Source organism: Pelecanus crispus, chromosome 2 (genome assembly GCF_030463565.1).
Source record: "Pelecanus crispus isolate bPelCri1 chromosome 2, bPelCri1.pri, whole genome shotgun sequence".
Taxonomy (NCBI): Eukaryota; Metazoa; Chordata; class Aves; order Pelecaniformes; family Pelecanidae; genus Pelecanus; species Pelecanus crispus.
The window spans coordinates 73,150,887-73,173,150 of record NC_134644.1 but is presented as its reverse complement, the minus strand read 5'-3'; the positions used below and the strand labels follow the sequence as shown (position 1 = coordinate 73,173,150).

Here is a 22,264-nt window from a genome sequence, read left to right as displayed (position 1 = left end):
CTTCAAGGAGAGCAAAAGCAGACTGGTTGTTGACAGGGAATTGGTGCCTATTGTTCAGCAGAGCATGTCGGACTAGCATGTATCAACTTCATGTATCAAAGGGAGTTACTAGAGGAAATCCCCTGAATATTTATGCGATAGTTGGAGGGGAGGCTGGTTTTCCCTCTACCACATATCCCTACTGTGATACGTTAGCTATGTGAATGTACACAGTCGTCTTTGCAACTTCAACAATGCTTGCAGACCCTCAGATTTCCCTTCGTTCCCTCTGCAGTGGAAGTAGCCCGATGGAAAAAGAGGTCTGCGGTATACCGTGGTTCTTCATGGGTTTCCAGAAATACTGAGTCACCTTCAAGAGCCAATGTGGCCTCAGTGGATTTGCTATAGCATTGCTACAGAGTGAGTGAGTGTGTGTGTGTGTGTGAGAGAGTTTGTGTGTGCATACAGAAATAATCTGTCCAAATTAGCTTTGGGAGAGCTAAAGAGGAACCAGTCACATACTGGGGTTTCCCAGAGATTTCCAGCGAGATCAGGCGAGCTCCCAGGTGGGATTCAGTACAAACGGAACAACCCAATATTACAGTGTATCTAGTTTCACGCAGATTTTAATTAAATGGAACCAGCAAGATTTGAGCCTGCATGCTCACCATAATTTACTAATCTTTTTTTTTTTAGACAGCACATCAGCTCTGTCCATATTATCAGGACTCTGGGAAACAGACAAAGTGTAACTGTAATGTATGCTTTAAGGCCCATACATATTTCTACCTCGTGAGACAGAGACTGCAGGGAGTGGAGTTTCACAGAATAAAAGCAACGACTGCGGCAGAACTGGGATCACCCAGCCTGTAGCTGATGGAAATACGTCTTCCCATCACATCGTCATGATGTAGCATACAAATCTAGACCTCAGTCAGACAAACATTTACACCACACACTTAGTTTTTGTGCCCAGAGGAGCCCAACTGCCATGGATGGCACTGGTAATGTGGGACAAAATACGGAAAACAAGAGTGTGAGTATTTGTAAGCAGAACCTCAAAACGTATGTTTTTAAAGGGTGAGAGAGAACGAAAGTGTGCTTCATTATACACTTCAGATGATCCAGTCTCCCCGCTCATTCACGTTCTGGGTTTGACAGCTTCCCACTGTATCCTTTATATATCACCCGTTGTGACTAAGCACTGAGGGGACATGCAATCATTAATCACCATTATGGATTTCTTCCCTTCTGTTGGGTTTGACTTACAAGCGTAGGGGCAGATCCTGCAGCCTTTACTCCTTCCTGCAGTCCTTTGCCCGAGCATTCAGCGCTACTTCACTCACAGAGAGCTCGAAGCGCTGCAGCATCGGTAGGATTGGGCGCGGAGTTTCTTACACCAGCGTCCCATTCAAATATGCAATGGCTCTTAATCCTTAGCAGGAATTAACAGAAAGTTTGAACGCTGCATTATTAAATTAAAAGGTTACAATCTGCCGCAAGATGACTTAAGCAGGACTCAGGAGTATGTGTCTGTTAATTTTAATGCTCTGTCTCAAACTACGGAACTCTGGACATTTCCAGCATCATATTTAAAACATGGTACATCTACTAATACGTGATCTGGTGCATTAATGGACCAAATTAAGTTACAGGTATGAATTTTACATAAAACGGATTAATATTATATGTCATGGAGGAATTTTAAATACTCCATCTCCATGCATTTTTAATAGTTATGTGCTCTAATTTAATGTTCCCAGGCATTGCTTTGCTTTAAGTCCCTAAACCCTCCTCCTTCCCCCTCTCCCCCTTCACTCCCTCCCCCTCAAGTTTTGCTTGGGATTTTCCCTGCCTTTAAGCCGGCGTCCCGAAGTCCCTCAAAATACGTGTAAAGCCGGGCTGGGTCTCCGACACCGAGAGGATAAAAACGCGGTTCACGACCCGGGGAGGTGCCACCCCCCCTCCCCGGGGCGGGGGCGGCCGCCTTCCTCCGGCCGGGCGGCGGGGAGCGGCGCCGGTCGCGCGGGGCTGCGCTCGCCCCCGCGGAGCAGCGCGCCGGACCGCGGGGGCGGCGCCGGGAGCCGCTGGGCGGCGAGTCCCGCCCGTATTCCCGCAGTCCTTCCTCCGCGGGACCGCCTTCCTCCTCCTCCGCCGCCGCCGCCGCCGCCTCCTCCCCCCGTGGGTCAGCGCCAGCCGCCCGCCCCCTCCAGCAGCGCCACCACCCCCCCGGCCCCGCCGCCATTGGCCGGCTCCGCGTTCCAGGGGGGGGACGCGGCGCCCTGATTGGCTGCGGCGCGGCGCCGCGGCGCCCCCCCCGGCTCCCCGCTCCCCGCGCCGCGCTCGCCCTGCCCCGCCGCGGCGCCGCCCGCCGCGCCCCGCCCGCGCCCCGCGCTATAAAAGGGGCGGCGCGGCCAGCGGCGGCGGCAGGGGTGGCCGGGTTGTGGCTGAGCGGCGGGGGGAGAGAAGAGGTGTTTTGGCGGTGCCGCTGTCGTCGCACGGCCCTGCGAGCACCTCAGTCACATCCCCGGGGGGGGCCGCCGGTAACGCCAGCGAGGCTGCGGCCGTGCCCCGCTCCCCGTTGCGTTGCGGGCGGTGCGTGCGCGGCTGCCCGAGGTCGCAGGAGGCGGCAGCGGTGGTGGAGAGGGAGGTCTCCCTCCCTCCCTGCGGCACCATGAAAGCCGTGAGTCCCGTCCGGCACCCCAGCCGCAAGGCGCAGCCCGGCGTGGCGGGCGGCGGCGGGGGGCACCCGGCCCTGCGGTGCCTGGCCGAGCACAGCGGCTGCAAGGGGGGCCCGCCGTCGGGCGAGGAGCCGGCGGCGCTGTGCCTGCAGTGCGATATGAATGACTGTTACAGCCGGCTGAGGAAGCTGGTGCCCACCATCCCGCCCAACAAGAGGGTCAGCAAAGTGGAGATCCTGCAGCATGTCATCGACTACATCCTCGACCTGCAGCTGGCTCTGGAGACGCACCCGGCGCTGCTCCGGCAGCAGCAGCAGTCGCCCGCCCTGCACCCGGGCAGCTGTCCCGCGGGCATCCCCAGGACCCCGCTGACAGCCCTCAACACTGACCCGGTAAGAGGTGCGTGCCACGCCAGCCCGCAGTTCGGGGTGCGGAGCGGGGAGGAGGGTGGCGGCATGGCCCGGCGGTCAGCGCCGGCCGCCGTGGGAGCGCCCCGGTGATGCCTCGCCGCTGCCGGCCCCGTGGCTCCGCCGAGGGGCCGCAGCCCCCGCTGGGGACGGGGCCGACGGGCGCAGACATGCCCCGGCGGTGCGCGGTGGGTGCCGGCATCCCCTCGGTGCAGGCAGGCACCCCGCACTGTGTTTACCGTGCAATTACAGCCTCTCGAGGGAGTAGCTGCGCTCGGCGTGTTCGCACGCACGGGAGCAGGCGCGGTGCTCCTGCGCTTCCCAGCCCTCCGCGGAGCGAGTGTGAGCGGGTTTGGGGGGCCGTGCACGTTTAACGTCCTCGGCGCAGCGTGGGGTTTTTTTTTTTTGGGGGGGGGGCGTGAAAACGGGGAGCGTCTCCCCTCCGCGGGACCCCCCCGTGGCAGCCCGGGGGCTCTTGCAGCCGAGGCGCGGGGAGCGGCGTGCCCCGGCAGCCCGGTGCCCCCGGGGCTCCCCCCTGCGCCCGGGCATGCCGGGCCGGTCGCTGGGCGCCCGCTCGTCGGGAGCGCTGCCGCGGCCCCCTCTGCTCTGTCCCCCCGGGCTGGTGCCCGCCTGCGCACCCCCTGCAGCCGGGGGCTCCCGTGGGCGCTCCCCCGGCAGGGCTGTGGCAGTGCCCTGTACGCGGATGGGGGATTTTTGGGGGGGGGGGGGAGGCAGCTCGCCATGTCTTGTTGTTTTAACCCCCACCTCTAACTTGCCGTGTTTCCTTGCTGCGCAGGCTGGCTCTGTTAACAAGCCGGGGGACAGCATCCTCTGCCGCTGACCGCCGCTCCCCAGGTGAGTGCCGGGCGTCGGCGGGGGGGTGAGGGGGGGGGGCGCAGCCCTGCGGGGCGCAGCGCCCGGGCTCGGCGGGGCCGCTCCGCATCCCGCCGGGAAGCCTGCCGAAGGGGGACCTGAGCTCGGGCGAGCAATATTTGCAGGAGGCTTGGGGTTTTATTGTTAATTACCGGGTGGTTATTTTATTTTCTTTAATTACCGGGTTCTTGTTGGGTTTTTTTTTTTCATACCCCCCCCCCCCCTCGCCCCGAAGCGCTTCTGGCTGCGGCGTGCAGCTGCGCATCCCTCCGCCTGGCCCAGCCTGGGAGCTGCGGTTGTTGTTTGACCCGGTTTGTTTTGGGTTGTTGATCAAGCATGTCTTGTGTTGTGTTGGTGGCGCCAGTCGGTCTGGAGCGGAGCGGTTCACACACCCCCTCTGTTCATTCCTCTCCCACAGGTGTGCGGCGGCGCCGCGCAGAGGCACCGCGGGGGGCGGGCGGCGGGGGGGGGGGGGCCCGGCCCGGCCCCGCCGCACCGGAGGAAGGAGCCATCCAACCCCCCCGAGCAGTTCCCGGGCTTCATCCCGCCAGAGCCAGCCTTTTCACCGTTTTGCACGTCCGTAGCGGCACCCCCACACACACACCACCACCACCCCCTCCCCTCCCCGCCCCCGTCTCTTCTCTTCGTTTCCGACCAGATGCGAGCGGGGTCCCCCGCGGTGGCAGGAGCTTGTCGGACTCGAGCAGGAAAAAGTTGTGCGACTCTGCCCCCGGGATAGAGGACCGAGCCTAAAAGCAGACTTTAGAAGCGTTATAACTCTTACGGGACCGAGCAGCTGAATCTTGAAGCTTTACTAATCTACCCAGAGCATTTGTAGATATATTTGACATCTATTGTTTAAAATAGATGGATTTTATTGGGGCCCAGGGAACTTTCTTCTCCCTGCCAGGAATGTTACATATTGTATAGATAAATGAGTGACATTTCATACTGTGTATATATAGAGATGTTCTATAAGTGTGAGAAAAGTATATGCTTTAATAGACTACTGTAATTATAAAATATTTTTAATTAAATATTTTTTTGTAAATATTATAAAGGTGTGTATGTTTTTTTTTAAATCTGTGGGAATATCTCTTTAGAAAACTCCGTCCTGAGTACGGAGCTGCTAATATGGAAATATCTTGAATGTTTAGGGCTTTTTTTTTTGTCCCCAAATGTCCTTTAGACTCAAAGTTACAGCTATAGCTAGTGGTCCTGCATGATTGCATGAGATGTCTAATTGCAAATAAACTTGTTTGGAGTCCATACAAACGTGTTTTGCTCAATCTAGACTTAAAATGTTTGTAAGTGTATTATACATTTTGAGACTACACTTTTGTCATTTAGGCACAGGCATTTTTAGTGCATTCTATAAAAGTAGCAGTAAGATGTGTCTTTTTTTTTACTGAGAATAGAAAAATTCTATCTAGTTTTTGCATTATGGGGGCGATGCTTTAGATCTCTAATCAGCTTTTTTAAAATCTGCTGTTGCATCAGATCAAGAAATTTGTTCTGGAACTTCATTTAGCACCAAAAGGTTTTATTGCAAACTTGCGTTCCTACAGCCTATTAATTGCTTAAAAAGTGAAAACAGTTCTCTGCTTGCAACCAAAGGGCAAACCATTAACAAAAACAGTTGCTGTTCCCTTCATCCAAAGAGTGTTAATACTGAACTGCAGAAAGGCACATGGGCAAAGTCATTATGATCAGTGATGTAAATTCATCTTAAACTGAACTTAAGTAGACCAAAAATCGGATAACTGCTTCAAGTTTATTTTTCTAGTACAAAATGACTTCATTTCACTGCAGCTATGTTACAGTTAAAATCCTGTTTAATCTGTGTTATGTGTAACTACTACATGTGAACATTAAACTAGATTTACCTGTCTTTAACTGTGATTCTTCAGCTTATTTCTTCAATCCTCTGAATTTGCACATTCTCTTCACTTTTTTTTGTACATACCATTTGACGGGCAAATTCATTTTACAGCAGGCTTTTGTACAATCGAGTCTTGCAGACTGTGAACTCATGTCCAGGCTCAGTGAAAGATACTCATCTTGTGTGATCAGTAGCCTGTGCACTAGTGAAACGGGATTTCCAGAGTGGGAGAATTAAGTAGGATTTAATTGGGTGCTTTGTAAATAGCTAGCCAACTGTGTGTGTAACATGGTCTGTTTGACTAAAAAAAGAGAGGATTTGTTTCAGATTATGCAAGTGTCAAAAGTACTATAACCCAAGGGATGACTTCTACTAAGTTAAATATTTATAAGGAAATTAACTACTGGGGTCATTAGCTATTGACTACAGTGATAATGTCAACAAGATGAACATTTTATTAATCAAAATAATTGTGTAAAGATCAAATCAAAAAGTGGCTGACACATCTGCAACCATAAGGCCTCCTGTCATGGCAAATGTGTTGAAGGCAGGGGCATTTCACATGCTGAGCCCTGACTTGAGGGGTGGGGAGTGGGTCCTGGTGTTGTTTTCCCCCAGCTCAGATGTTACAATAATAGTAGTTTAATGAGCAAAATACATGTTCTTGTAAAACTAACTCATGAACCTTTCACCAGTGTCTCCAACTAATTCAATGACAGTAAGAATGCTATCAATAGATTTTTTTACTGCAGTTTGGGAATTCTTAGTGTGTAAAAAAAGAAAAGCAAAATTTTTCCAAAGGAATGGTTTAAATTTACATTCATTTTCTTTGTTTAGCCTATTAATATTTGTAGTCTCATGCTTACTTTAGCTTGGGTAGCTCAGCTTATTTTGTATACAGTTTTTCAGTAACATTAGTTCTCAATAGCCTCATTTGTTTCTATCCGCTGTTGCCAAATTGCAGTATTCTGTTACACAGAAGAGGAAGCAAGCAAAAGGTGCTGTCTTAAACTATGAAACTAACTTGTAGAGTTTCTACATATGAAAGCTGGTATATCCTGGGAGAGCCGATAAATCACTGAACTACTCTTCAAGGGAGAGCGTACCAAATCCCGGATTGTTTCAGGTCAGGGCAATCTCCCGTTGAGTTTAGTGGCTTGAGGATTTGGTTTTGCTTTTTAAAAAACTGTTGCGGCGCAACAAGTTAGGACCTTTAGAAAATTAAGTCTTTAATTAAAGAGCTTTGAAAATTCTTCTTGTTATACAGTATTCTTGACAAATATGAAAGCCTGCATGTAACGCTCAAGAAAGCTCTATCAGAGCCCAGTAGTTGCTGGTCTTGATTTATTCCTTATGCTATGTATGAAACTGTGAGCAAGGAATATCTAATCGCTCGCTTCCTAATGTCTGGGATCAGTACAGTCCTAAATACAGCCGTACTTATTTTTGTTTTTCAAAGATTTAAGAGTCTTTCATCATATTTTAATCCCATATCTTGTTTAAATCATGTTTTCCATATGGCAAAAGGCGTAAATGTTTGAACAGAGGCAAATTAAAAGGACACTTTCTTCTAATGCCTTGGATTTTCTCTTAGTCACAAAAGCATTCCTTAAAAGGAGCTTTTTGATTGCGTGATGAGAGTTGTGGCGAGGCTGCCAGATTAGGAATTAGGATACCAAATTCTGTTCCCAGCTCTGCTACTGAGGCTCCTTTGTGACCTTGAGCAAGTCACCAACTGTCAGACAAACCTCCAGTTTTCCATTTGTAATGTACCGGTGGCAACACGTACTCATAGAAGCAGGGAGATGAAGCAGGCAAAATACGTTCCATGTTTTTTTACTATGGCTTTGTTAGGGGAATTCTGTTTTGGGTAAGAAAGGAGGTGTAGGGAAAGCTGGGGTGATATCAGGAAAGCCTTTCTAAGGAGGAGCTGACTGGGAAACACATTGCTAGTAGAGGCTGCGAGGACTCTCTTGCTTGGGACACTGAAATTCTGAAGGACTAGAAAAGGGTCTCGAGGAGGAATAGATGAGGGACCTAGGTCTTTTCTGTCCCTAACTCATACGCTGTCTGCAGAGCACAGCGATGGATACTGCTAATGCTGCGTGTCCGTTTCAGTGAGCCGCGGTGCGGAGGTCCCAGTCCTTGCAGATGCTGAGGCTCCCCTCTGAAATTTCCAAATGATAGGAGGTCTTCGTTCCATGTAAAAGCCAAATGCCAGCTCTTGCAGCGATAGCTACATTTTCCCCACTGTTTCACATGGGAATGTTATTTATTTTCACTTTCTAAACCACGTAGTGTTGCTTTTAAGCAGTTGTTGCGTTTTCAGCCACAAGCGAAGCAGTCATAGGGAATGCCATAGCAATCCTGCTGGTTGTTCTGAGAGTTAATGAATAAACCATGTATAGGATAAACAGGTTTATGCAAATGCAGAGCAGCACTTTACTATTATTTGTATTTTCAATGCTTTTGTAGCTGTACAAGTCACATTTTTGTAAAACCTTTGCAGTTGGAAAGAAGAAACCACGGTACAGGCAATTCAAGTAATTGTTCTAGATGCAACGCAATTTGCTGGCTTCTCCAATAGTAAGGCTTGCAATACTAAATAGCGTGCTTCCAAAACAGTATTGAAAACGTTTTGCTTTCCAGTCCCAGAACATGTGATCTGAAAACACAGGCTAAATATATTCCCCCCATACAACTGCTTGCTGTCTTGCATTAGAAAATCCATCCTTTACTCTTATTCCTGTGTAAGAGAAAACTTGCATGCTGTGCCTACCAGGAGAGCCTGCTTTCCCAAATGCCCAAAGCAGGCATGCACACATCAGCCCTTGGAGCACATCTGAGCTGAGCTGGCTGGCACGGGCCAGAGCCGGTCTCTCAGCCACTGCGTCCCGGCCATGCCTCCTTGACAAAAATGCTTTTCCCCTTCACGGCCTGGAAAAAAAATTCGCAGGGGCCAAGCTATGGTGTAGACTGCTGTGCGATCACAGCAACATGGGCAGGAAGGGGGATTTTGTAAGTTGGCATTCCTCCTCCTCAGCAAAACATCTGCCGGAAAAGAGCCATGTCACCCACAGAGCACTGGGGAAGGAGTGGTGCAAACCCTGCCGAGTGTTGCACGCGGGCACAAGCACAAAACTGAAGTCATCGGAAAGATGCTGGTGAGCGATGGGCCTGGCTGCCAGGCGCACTAGGTATTGCAAGGCAATGTTTCCCCCCATTTTGCCCCTCTTGAAGGTGTGTGAAGGGAGGCAAGACCATTTGCAACCAGCACTCAGCTGTGCTGATGCAGTTGAGTAAGAATAGCCATAAAAAGCACCTCCTCGTGCACCGAGGTGAAAACAGTGCCGGTGGGCTGTGGTACCCCAGCTGTCCTCCACCACAATCAGAACACGGGTGGGAAAAGCAGAGCACTCTTCTGGCAGCTTATTTCAAAGTAGAGGACACGGCAGTGGCTGGAACAAATTAGTCCCCATTTGTCATTTCTTGGCCTGTAGGGAGAAGAGCTGGCGCCCAGGACTTTGGCACACAGAGACACCAGCAGCCCCTCCGTAAGAGCCCTGGGCGTGCAGCCCTCCCCGTGCAAAGTGCAATGGCAGTGCTGAGCGGGACACGGGGCTGGGCAGCTCGGGCTTTTCTTCCTTTGATGGGCATGGAACATGCTTTGACATGGTACGTGGGTTGGTTTTTATTTTCTTCCCCCCTTTTTTTTTCTTTTCTGTTTTAACCTTCTTTTAGCCTTGGGTTTGGTGGTTGTTGTTTTTTTTTTTTCCCCCAAAGATAATGTGTTTATCAACTGACAGGATACACTCGTTTCTGGTAAAAGAAGCACTTTAACAATTTTCACAACATGTATAATTTACTTAAGGACCATAATGGCTTCTTCTGAGCCGTGTGTCATGTAAATAAATATTCCAACGATTTTTAACATGCATATTATGTACTCCATAGATCAATGGCTCCTTTGAAGCTGTTACAGTTTATCCCGTAAGTTCCTATTCAGACATTTTTTAATATGTATTATTTATTCAACAGGCTATCTCTTCACTCAGAGATGCCAGTGTCTATATTTGTTGCGGTCTAACATGTATATCTTGTTTAGAATATTTCAAAATTAATATTGGTCAGCCTTTTCAGCAGGTTGGAAAGATCCCCACGAAAATGTGGAAACAGGAAAGAATAGTGCAGATGAATGAGACTGTAACATGCATGCATTTCGGATCAGGTTTTTAAGATTCCTTCCTCTGTTCCCCTCTACCTTCTCCACCGGCCCTGGAAACACGCAGGGCCAGAAACCGGTTATGTGTGTGGGCTGCAGTGCATGTAATGAATCCTCGGGAGGGTCTGGGAGGGTAGCAGTGCCTGGCCGCAGAGGGGCAGGAGGACAGGGTGCCAGAGGCCAAGCATTCCCTGTGACTTTTGCTGTGTCTGTCCAGAGAGTGGGGGATCCCTGCAGGAGCATCGTAGCGCTGGGAAGAGCAATGGTGCAAAATGACATTGCCTTCTCCGGCTTTAATGAGGAAGCAGTTTCTTGGTCCACGTACAGGACAGGCTCACCAGGCAAGCAGGAGCTAATATACCAGCAGTGGTTTGTGAGCTGCCCCAGGGCTTCAAGTGCCAGCAGGGTATTTTAGGGGTTTGGGTTTTTTTTTTTTTGGGGTGCAGCTCTGGGGGCTCCATGCCAGGCAGTGAGCGCAGCCAGGGGCAGGTGTGAAGGTGCAGGGCACATGGAAATGAAGGCATGCACACAAATGACTTCATGCCTCTGCAGCTATTAGCCAGGGCAAACCATTTTCTATTCCCAGAGGGTGGGGGAGCAGGCAGAAGTTATATCGCCACCTCAATAGAAAGCTGCAAGGGGAACCGGGCAGAGCTCCCACACCCTTGCAGAAGTAACCCATGAGATAAGAGGGCCTGTGACCTCAGTGCAGGCTAATGAAGGAGGAGAACCTGGGCTGAGAAAGATAAAGTTCCTGTTTAAATGCAGACATCTGCAACAATAGAGGTGGAAACATAAAAAAATAGCTATCAAAGTCATTTGCTTGTAGTATGAAGGCTTTTGTCTCACCTTGTTTAAACAGTCCCCCTCCTGTGTTTAGTTTACTTGTGTTAATATCCCCCAGAGGCTTCATCATTTGTTATTGATGAGCATACCAAAAAAAAAGGGGGGAAAATGTTGCTGTCCATGCAATTAATTCTCTTTCCAAGTGCTTAAAATTCAGCATGTCCCTTCAGTTCCAAAGGTGCTAGATCTTCAAAACCAGCAAGCTGCTCACAGTCAGCTGGGAAACTCCAGGTTGTTTTGGAGCACATAAAAACATTCAGTGCTGATAAATACCCACACTGTGTTTTGTATCTTCATAATTTGGGATTCCATTTACTTGGCATATGCAATAAATAAAACAATATATAAAATGTGCTCCCTGCCTCAAGGACATTTCTCTGCATAAGTTGCAGCCCAGTATACAAACTCTTTCCAAACCAGCTGGCGCTATGCATCTACCACACTTCCTAAATGCAGGGATACCTTCTTACAGCTGACTACAAATAACGCTGTTTAAACCATAATGGAAGCAGCTATGGATAAGGCTTTTAATAAGAATGTAAAGCAATAGAAATAGAGCACTGCTTTAGCTGGAGAATGGGCAAATTGTTCTCGTTAGCCCTTTCTGGTGAAAAATGCTTCTACCTAAAGCGTTGCAAACTCCAGTGACTCAGCTCTTGATCAAATGCCCACCGAAGTCTTTCCATCACCTTCAGCAGATGTCGAATGGCAAATTCATATAAATGAATGGGTACATTTAGGGCCCAGTACTGCTCTGCTCTGCATGGACAAAATCCCATTATGCCTCGTCCAGGCCTCAGTTGGGAACTAGAGTTTACCATTTTTTACCAATTTACAGACCTACACTGTTGCCACTGGCATTAAGAATTTGGGTGCAGCCTTTGACCAAGCAGAACATCACCAGGGCTTGCAGCTTTTAACTTTTCCCTATTCTAAACCCATGATAACTTTCTATGAGAAGAGTTACATGCGAGTCAATAGCAGCAGCTCCAGCAGGGCTAAATGGTGAAGGAACTAAAATGTGCGGCCAAACCTGTCCCCAGCTTGGCTTTGGACTCGGTCTCCTGTTCACCTCAGTGGGTTTGGGATTGGGGCCTGGCATAAACACCTGGAGTTTTATAAAATTCTCTTCCCTGTCACAAGATGGGTTTTGAGTTGAGTTTTGCCATGAGTTTGGCCATGAGTTTATCAGGTGTGGCAGGGTCGGATGCTCACTGCCATCGATTGCTGGGAGTGCTTGCATCGTGTTCAGCTTGAATGCTAAATATAAACAGAGATATCAGTCTGTGTTTGCTTGGATTCATTGAAATATTAAAACAAATGGGATTTGTTGAAATATTAAAACAAATGCTTGTGTCTGTGTTGCAGGGCAAGGTCTTCTTTATTTTGCTGGGGCAATAGCCATATTGAAACAAACTGTATTTTGTTTTCATTCAGACAGGTGTGATGGCACACCTGCGGAGCTCAGGCTTGAATAGCAACTCGTAACCTTTTGTGGGTAAGGTGGGGGGCAAATCCTGCTTAACAAGGATGTCAAACTGATCTTTGTTCCCTTCTCCTGACCAAGTATCTGTGGCAACAAACTGGAGACAGGTAAACAATCAGCTTCTGCTACCGCAAGCTTTCCATTTACAGTTCACCAGAAGCTCTTATTATATGAAAGGAAAGGGTGGATGTGGTGTCAACACAAGGTAATAGTAATATTATTTGAACAGGTGTGTGGGGTGTTGCTAAAGTGAGAGAACGGGCAAGCGGCAGGGAGCAGTTAGTACAGGGCTGTGCATGTAATAACCAGAGCTCACCCGCGTTTATTATCATAACAATCGTGTGCGGTGATAGGTTTCACAATGAGCTGGTCTGATTTACCTGGTGCATTAAACCAGTTTTGTTGTTTCTCGCTTTCTAACTCCCTGCTGGAAAAGAGCCTGAGAAGATATGCACACTAAAAATTCGGTGAGCACACCCACTGTGCATAGATAACCCACCAGGCCACAATTATCCCCCAGCCTCCGCTCCTCCACAGACAACTTTGCTGCTGATTTGCATCGGTGGAAGAGAGAAAGCAGGTTAGGTATCTCAGGACTGCATTACAAAGGGATGGCAGGTTTGTGGCGAGCGTTAAGGCACCTTGGAATAGGGAGAGTCAAGTACCTCAGCAGTTTTGTCTATACAACTATTCTCTGTAAAGCAGTTAATTTTAATAATGTATTTCCAGTCTGTGATGTGTGTTATATTGATATGTATCTATGATTCGAATGTATATTCATCTATGTGTGTATAGAGTTAGATGGATATCCTTTCAGCAAGAAAACTGTATGCCACAATAGAGAATGGAAACAGTAAAAATAATCTTTTGGATTCTACTTTTAGAGGGCTGACTGGAATTGCGTTAGAAAGGATTAACGCAGTAGGTACATACCTTGCTGAAATTTGCATGTTTCCATTGTGGGAAAGTGGGAAACAAAGGGAAAAAATCATATCCTGATATGCTCTCGGAGTAGAGATACACGCTATGATTCACTGAAGACAGCTATGGAGATTACAAAACAGAAATTAAGAGACAATATAAATTACGTGAGGGTGTTCTAGACAATTAGACAACTCATTGGTCCATTTACAATGCTGCTCATAGCTTTATATCAAATCTGATGAAAGAGTGGCAAATTGTAAGAAAGGAAATTTTGCACACTCTCTCTCTTCCCTGTCCTTAAGCCCTACTCTTTTTAGTGACACCTTAAACGTATCCTGAGTATTTTAATAAGAAACTATTGCATGCCACTGGTTTGTGCAAACAGTAGTTGTATTATTACAGGGGACGAATTAATCTTCCAGGTGTCCATTTGTGTTACTCAGATCAGGCAGGGTTTATTTGCAAAGGGCTGACCCTGCTTCCTGGCAGGTTCGCTTGGAGATGCCGTGCCAGATTCCCTCCAGCCGATGCGAAAGGATTCGGCTGGCACATCTTGGGGACCATGGGGACAGCCACATGGCAGGGGCTGCCACCGGAGGGAAAGCAGGGCGAGTAGCTGTGGGGACAGCGGCACCAAGTCCTGGGTTCGACAGGCTCCTTCAGGGATTCTTTAGTGGGTATTTAAGGTGGGTAGGAAGCAAGTATCCTCAAGCTTGGGTCTGCATCCTTCTGGTAATGCAGATTTAGCCCAAGATCACAGAAGAAACCTTTATTTCAAGCAGCTTGCTCCTTCTTAAGTGGAATTGCCAAAACTTCAACATTTCCCCATGCACAGATTTCATTAAGTAAATGCTTAATAGCAGGGTGGCTGTCATCTTAGGACAAATATTTTAGAAATCCCTTGTTAGTCACATCAGGTGTACGTCTTCAATACTGCAACATCTGTTATTTGTGAGATGCAAACAGAGAAGGAAAATGGGTATTTGCCCTGTCCTGGGCTCTTCAGTGATTCAAGCAACCTGGATGAATGTGGCAAGGACAGTGCTGACAGTACAGTTATTTCAGGAGGGTAACATTTCAGCAAATGTTGAGTAGGGGGTAAACTAAAAAGTGTTGCATTATGCTTGGGTGCCCTCTAATTTTTTTACGATCCAGAACGTACTTTACATATATCTTGTTCCTTAGAATTTCCTTGTGAAAGACAATGCTATGCTGCTGTTCAAGCAGCACAAACGTTGGATGGACTCTTCACAAACAGAAGGTAAGTCATGGTCAGCTGTAAGGAGCATACTCTTGATCGTGAAGGTCCAGGCTTCTGGATTAAAACGAGCAGTCGCATTTTGATCTTTCTTTGCGTGTTTGATTATTTCACACTAGAAGACACATATTTTGGAGTTACATTACAAAACTCTTACTCTTCACTTTGGATGGGCTTTGCCAGTTTTTAAGCTGATACTTAAGTAACCAAAAATAACAGCCTGGTAACATTTTAGGCATAGTTTGAAGAATTTCATTGAATCAGGACTTTAATGAGAAAGAAGTGGATTCTTTAATTTAACTCATACACAGTTTAAGACTTTAAGTTTAATTCATATACGGTATTTATCCGCAATGCCTCAGTCTATTATTAGGTGACTATCGCAGTGCAAAAGTCGGTGGCAAAATCATTGTGATGTGCTGGAGAGAGGGTGTGACAGCTGTGCGACAGACTATGCAAAGAATTTCTTGAACAGAGATGGGGTGCGTTCATTAATATCGTCAATCAATTAAGAGCTTTTTTTCCTTTTTTTCATAAATACAAAGTCCTAGGAACGTAGCATTTCTTCCATTAAATGTAATTTTTCAGAACATGCTGTGTGTATTTTGTGACTGGCGATTTTCATTTGCTGACATTCTTCTACACGCTTGGAGTCGTCCCCTTCCTTTCAAGCAGCCTAAGTAAAATGCTGCCCTCTTTTGAATTTCAGGACGTGGTGCACCTCCTGGCAGAGGGCTGCCCGGGGAGCAGGAGGCATCGCATCCTGAAAGATGTTAGTGACTCCTGCGGGGCTGATGAATGACGAGAAAGGCAGCACCATATTTTATACTATTAAATAGCGTTAGGAGAGTTGTTCTGAAGAATGCAAATTCTCTAAAATATAAATTCTCTCCTCTTTATTTTGAAAAATTGGAAAACAAGTAAAGATGCCCTACTCTGTTATGGAAATATCTTATCCAAGGAAATTTCATTGTCTCCAGTGCCTGAATAGAAGAGAGACCAAGTCCTGAAATTCTTTGGACTACGTTAAATGAGTCTTCCCTCAAATTGCAATAATTTCTTTGACTATTTAAGTTGTGAGTTTTGCTGAATGCCCATCTGGGTCTTGCAGTCAGAGGAAAACTTTTTTTCTGATAGGCCTTCTCTAAAGGAAAGAGGATGCGATTGGCTGCCGCTGGTCCTCTGCACCAGAAAAGAAACATTTAGCATTACTGTAGTGTATAATAACCCCCAATGTTTGCCCGTTGGTATGGGACCACTGATGTGGTGGCTGTAGAAACCAACGTGTCTCTGACTTGAACAGCTTTAGTCGGGAGATGTGTCTCCAGCTGGAGGGAGGAGAGTGTTTCTCCTCTTCACAGGCAAGCAGTGGCATGGATAGGGCATGCTCTTGTGCATCTTCCTTCGAGGAGGGAATATAAAGGAGACCTTACAAGAAAAGCTATGCTGGAGTAGCTACTGCCTCCATTTCTTCAATAGCGGCACTTAAAAAACCACTCTCCCTTTCTCCCATACACACCCCTGCTTAACACATCTTTCTGCTGGAGGCAAGGGGTGAAAAGGACCATTACATCATGTGTTGGGGGGACTGCCTATAAGGAGTCATACAGAAAACTAGCATCCCTAGGAGGGAGGGTACGCAGGTTTTGGTCTGTAGTATCCCAGAAGATTCCAGTGCACATGTGAGAACCAGGTCTCTTGGATATCAGATACTGCTTGACAGGAATGTGAAGGGGCGTGTGCATTATGGAAGAAAGGGAGAAAAACATGCATGCACACCTAAACCCATGGTCTATTTCTTCCCTGTTATTTTTTAACAGGCTTTTTTTCTGAATATACAGCGTCCCACTAAACCCTCTGACAGTTCTCAGAAACTAAAAGACAGGTAGGCAGCAAGGAGCAATATGCAGGCAAAATGATCGGGCTAACAATAGCTGTGCATCTTGTTAGTTATATGATTTGTGCAAAAAGGCATACTTCTTAATATTTATCTTATTTTTCTACACCTACAGATTTTTTTGACACAAAAGTGAGGGTAATTAATCCCAAATACCGTCTGAAGCAGGATAAACAGAAGGGGATTGGGCATGTATATGTCAGTCGTACTGTATACTATCTCTCTCATATATATTAAATATGAGACAAAGTAATAAAAATAAACAATACAGTATTGTGTCAGTTGCAACTCAGACAGTAACGGAATATTGCCACATTTTTTTTCTTACAAAGCTGGCTGTGTGATGGCTGGAAAGACCCCTAAAGCATACAAAGCTCTTATCTTCATACATTTCCTGAAAGAATAATAGATCAGTCGGTAGTCTGATGCTGTTTTAATAATGTACAATTTACAATTCATCTGGTTACCAAGCACTCACAGTATAATTAATTTCACAGACCCTTTCTACACATTCGCACGGTTTACGACAGTACGGAGGGGAGGTGGGGAAACTGTGTCCCCCCCCACTGTCATAGGAAAGTGCCTGGATGGTGTGTCACCTGGCCAGTCTGCAGGCAGTCCTGCTGCTGGGGAGGTGACAGGGATCGATTTCCCCTTTCCTTCTGCCCCCAGCTCCCACCTGCCTTTCCCATTCCCATACATGAACATCTCCATGGGGAGTGTTGCCCAGGGGACGAGCCCGGCTCAGCCCACAGTGCCCCAGTAGCCTTGTGCCAGAGCTGCCCCATCCCTCCGGGATGCAGCGGGCGTGTGGCCCACCCCTCCGGCCCTCGGATGTCCTGCAAGTGCTGGAGCAAAAGCTAAGGTGAGCCAAAGGGAAGTCTCAAGGACAAGAGGCAGGTGACAAGCCTTCAATGACTCTCACCGATGCCTCCCTTCACCCTCGCAGCTGGGGACAGAGGAGCCTGGCAAGGATACAGGTATTGCTTCAGTCAGGAGCAACTGCCCATCTGAGACCGTCAGCACATGAGCCCAAGCCTAATACCATTTCACAGAATCAAGACATGAAAACTGGAGGGAAGGACTCCAGAAGCCAGCAGAATACACGTTGTTGGGGTTTTTATTTCCACAGTCCCGTTATTTTTCCCTTTATGGGGAATCTGTACGGTTGCCCGAGAGACTTAAATAACGGACTCTCTCTGCAATGAATGGAGCTGCTGTTCTGTGGTGTCTTGCACATCAAAGCAATTTTTTCAAATCTACATTTACCTCTTTGATAAAGACAACACTGGGAGGAATTCAGCAACTACAGAGAACCTGCGGGTCTGCGATCCACCCAGAGATTGCTTTGACAGCAGTGTATGAATTGCTATTCAAGTGCTGGTTTTGTTTCCATTATCAAATAAACAGGGGTTTCCTTTTCTGAATTCCCCAAACATTCTTTTCCTTTTTGAAGTTCTCAATTCCTGTGTATGGGTAGTGTATGTATACACAGATATGGATATGTATATGTGTACAAAAAGATAGATAGATAGATAGATATAGTTATAGACATAGATATAGATATAGATATGACCATATATATGCCTGAGGGTTCAGGTCCCAGTCTGTGAAGGTTCAGCACACAATCCTGGATATAAATACACAAGTACTCACACTGAAGTGCAGCTTAAAGCTAGGCTTACTAACTTTGTACAACTAGAGATGCAGTTTCTTTCTTTTTTCCTAGATGTTTAAAAGCTGTGAAAGGTACCGTTTTCTGCTGAGGACTAAAGAACATTGTAAGTCAGAGCAGTAAATGTTTGATTAACCCCTGCGGGGGCCTGTGTGATTTTCACAAGGCATTAACTGTAAGAGGTACATCTTCTTTTGCGCTGCCCCTGCAGCTGGCTATTCAATCTTCTGGCATTCAGCCTATTGATTGGCTTTCCTGATCTCTTACTTGAACAAAGATGTGGTGAGGCAGAGGCTGTGAAATACTACTTTCACATCTTGTTTCCATATAGCATTTGGCAGCCAATTTGCCAACATATTGAAGACCTGCAGCTCTTATTTTTTACATCCATAGAAACTTGACTCCTCTGTGAATCAGGGCATATCTATAAACATAAGTGTAACGAAAAAATATGATTAAGGACATCATGTATGTATTTCTAAAAACAACAGCAACAAATGTTATTATTATCAATTATTCTTATTCACAACATAATCATAATTAAAAGCTTGAGTGGTTCGTGTACCGCAAGGTTCATTTCACAACAGGGCTCAAAATCTCTCCCCCGCAGTCAGGTTCGCAGGGGATTTAAAGCAATGCCTGTGTTGCATGGAAGGGCTGATAGAGTCCAGGCCCCCCAGGAGAGCACTGGCCTCTCTTCTGCCCGAGAGAAAGCACCTGGGAAAACCTGAATCAAACCCTTCCAAAGGTGTGGGAAGTAGCAAACCTGAAAAACTTTGCTTTTAACCTTTGAATATCAAAGGGTCAAAATCTAGCCTTCAATCCAGGTGAATTTTGCCTACAGTCAAGGGGTAAATGAATGTCTGTGTAATTATGTTATCTGCTTTTTTACCTGTCTCATTTCTCTCCCATACAATATTCCTCTTGGTATGATTTCTCTTTTCAGTTCAAAAATACTTTGTTTTGATTTAATGTTGCTCAAGAAATGAACACAACTGTGTTCATAAAACTGTTGCAGACACCAACCTGATTGCAAGACAAGACTGTCTACTTTGAATTTCCGGGTCCATGTCTATCAAAGGGGGAAAAAAAAAAAAAAAAGCATAGCTAGGTAGTATTATTTTCTTAATTTCAGCATTTTTTTCAATACTGAAATCAAACAAAAATTTCTCAGATGTGAAAGTAAAGATGACAATATTTAAGCCCAAAATGGTTTAATAGCTTTGCAGAAATTATAGCATTTATCAGCAATACATAGAAAGACATTTTAAACTTTGATCACCTATTATTCTTTTCTCTGAAAAAAATTAATTATCTGGCAATCAAATCCAAACAACAGCTAAACCAAATCTCTTTCTTCCATGATCACGTGAAGAAAGAGTCTGTTCTTGTTTCTTAGTCCATATTGAATATGAGGTGGAAATGAGACGGCAGCTGCAGCAGAGAAGAAGTCAGGAGTCCAGGCTGGTGTCCACATCATCCCTAGTTAGTTCTGTTAGACACCTTCCCTTGGATTCACTCCTTGTGAACCCACGGGGACTATTGACAGTAGAAGGTTAAATGTGCTTTGACTTGGAGGCCAGCTGGCACAGGATGGCCCACATCCGTTCTCCTAATCCTCCTTCTCTCCCAAAATGCCTGTTGGGAATGGTCCCTGGCCAGTGTTAACACCTGAGCAGTGTCCAGGGAAGGCTGGGGAGAGTTGTACTTGACCCAAGCCAAAACCATGCCAGGGACCGCTCTAACAATTTAACAATCCAGAAAATTGAGCTTTAGCACCTCGGGACGTTCCCTGGCGCTGTGTCTCTGACTATCTGCATGTGGCCACACAGAGCAAACCGATTCGATAAAATACCAATATGATGACGCTTTCAGTGCAGGCTTGCATGTTGAAATGCATGACAGTAGACACTTTCAACATGCCGGCCAAAACATTACCTTGAAGTTTTGCAAATCATCTAATAAGTGTCGCAATCATTTTTAAGAGAGAGCCTAAAATTTGCCAAAAACGGAGTCAGATCCCCAAGTTGAAGGGAAGTCAAGATAATACTTAAGTGGCTTATTCATGAAAAGCTACCACTTGACTTCCCACAATGAACTTGCCAATGTAAGGCTTCATGGAAGGAATGCAAAACAACCAGGCGAAGCTCAAAGAAAAAAGTGTGTTTTCGGTCAAGGACAAAATAATCATGTCATCTTGAGATGTGACAGGCCAACTAACATAGCTTTGATTTTACCAGCATAACTACCTGGCATTTTCTGTGATCAGGATGCCCACAGCTGTAATCTAATGTGATCTGGAGCTTATTCACTGATCACAGCTGTGTAATTTCAGGTAACACGGTTCCCTTGTTTAGTTTTGTTTAACATTGTTAAATATATAGTCAGACCATCTGCACAGTATTTTTTTAAATTGGAAATTACAACCATAACTTCCTTTTTATATATCAATAAACTAAATAGCAAAATTTCAAAGGGATCCTTCTCTACCAAACACTGAAGCAGAATGTTTGTCCCACGCCACACCATTGCCTAATTGCACACTAATTGGACAAACGTGATTAAATATTTCAAGATCTTTACTAATTGCCTCTATTTTAGCTTTAAAATTTGCTTGCCACCAACAAATTTAATGACACTGGTGTCTAGTCATCAGCAAAAAGCCCAAGAGTTGCTCTTTAAAATGTACCTAGTCAGAATATTTACTGATTGTGCATTGTTGTTTCCAATGTAGCTTAATTAGAAATCCAATCAGTTCTCTAAGTCTAATTATACTTGATTTGTAGATTCAGACTATGATACATAATGAAGCTAAGCAGCTAACAGTAAACGTGCTTGAAATGTAACAATAAGAGAAATATTTTTAATGCATGCCTTGTTATCATTTTAGAAACTCCAAGTAATATATGAGATCAAACACAAAGGGAAATACAGAGATTTATGACTCAATAGATTTTAAGAAAAGCCCATGTTTTATCCTGCAGCAATATAACTGCTGTATGTTTAGTGTTTAAAAACATTTCCTTTGTTTGTTTACTTATTTGTTTGGAGAAAATAGCAGCATATATTTTGTGGATACTTTGATGTCTGTACTTTGTTGCATGTATCTTACAACAGTTATTTTGCCCTATATTTTAAATGGCATTATGCATTAGAAGCTGGAAACTGGGTTAGAGATGGTTACTAAGGCAGCAGCTCCCTTTAGCTGAGTCCCTACATCTTCAATACACCCTTAATTTACTCTTCTCTGTGAGAAATATCCTTTAGGGGCCAAGGGCCAGATGTTTCTTTTTATTCCGCGCTGTGCAGGGAAACACATCTGCTCTGCTATTATTTTTTACCTCAGTCCTACAGTCTGAACATTGCAGCTGCATCCTTACACCCATGTTGTAGGATGAAACTAATAGCATGTCACTTTTTTGTAGGCAAGGCATTGCCTACAATGTCCTTTTATTAGTATTTTTGGGCAGTAGCAAACATTTTCATCATGCTTAAGTAATGAGCAGCACAAACTTTTTCTAAAGAACAAACAAAACTTGGAGCAAGTGGAGGAGGAGGAGGAGGAGGAAGGAAGTCCATCAGCAAGTCACCCCAAGACTGGTGGTTGCTTCATTGTGTTTCCAAGAGAGGAATCAACAGGCAGCCACACTTTTCCATTTAGTAACCCACAGAGCTATCCAGTGGCTTTTCAGAAATCAGCCTTTCTCATTGCTACCTCTCTAGCTTGGTGGCTTTTAACATTATCTTCTGCAGACTTCTTGGGGACCACTTGTTGCTCCTAAAGGGTTCACTAAAGGAGACAAAGCTTGCTGTTTGGAAACTTCAGTTTGCTGTAGAAGACACCCTTTATCCACTAGAAAATTTTTAGGGGTCTACAGATCAGAAACAGTTAAAAAACACCTAGGTTATCTCATATGGAAAAAACCCACCTCTAACCCTGTGACAGAAAGCATTATGATCCCAGACTCCATATGAGGAGAGCAGGAGCAAGGGAGGTAGCAACCACCTTTAGCAGCATTGGGGCAGGATCTTCTGGAGGCTGCAGCAGAGGGAAATTCAGGCACTCTGACCCTTTCCTTTGAAGAGAGGATTCCTAGGGGGTTTATGCAGCTCAGAATTTTCTCTCCTTGCCTT

At 45.9% G+C, this 22,264-nt stretch overlaps 1 protein-coding gene across 1 annotated transcript; it reads left to right on the top strand.

Moving 5' to 3' along the window:
* Positions 1-2,653: 2,653 nt before the first annotated feature.
* Positions 2,654-3,908, top strand: ID4 (inhibitor of DNA binding 4). The gene is made up of 2 exons (XM_075706270.1): positions 2,654-3,052; positions 3,864-3,908. Exons 1-2 carry the CDS (start codon positions 2,654-2,656, stop codon positions 3,906-3,908), a joined length of 444 nt encoding a protein of 147 aa, XP_075562385.1.
* The last annotated feature ends 18,356 nt before the right edge of the window (positions 3,909-22,264 follow it).

Bases quoted from the DNA above. Each gene is read 5' to 3' on its own strand.
- ID4 (XM_075706270.1), top strand. From the start codon at position 2,654: ATGAAAGCCGTGAGTCCCGTCCGGCACCCCAGCCGCAAGGCGCAGCCC. The intron at 3,053-3,863 runs GTAAGAGGTGCG...CTTGCTGCGCAG, and splicing joins CAGCCCTCAACACTGACCCG to GCTGGCTCTGTTAACAAGCC.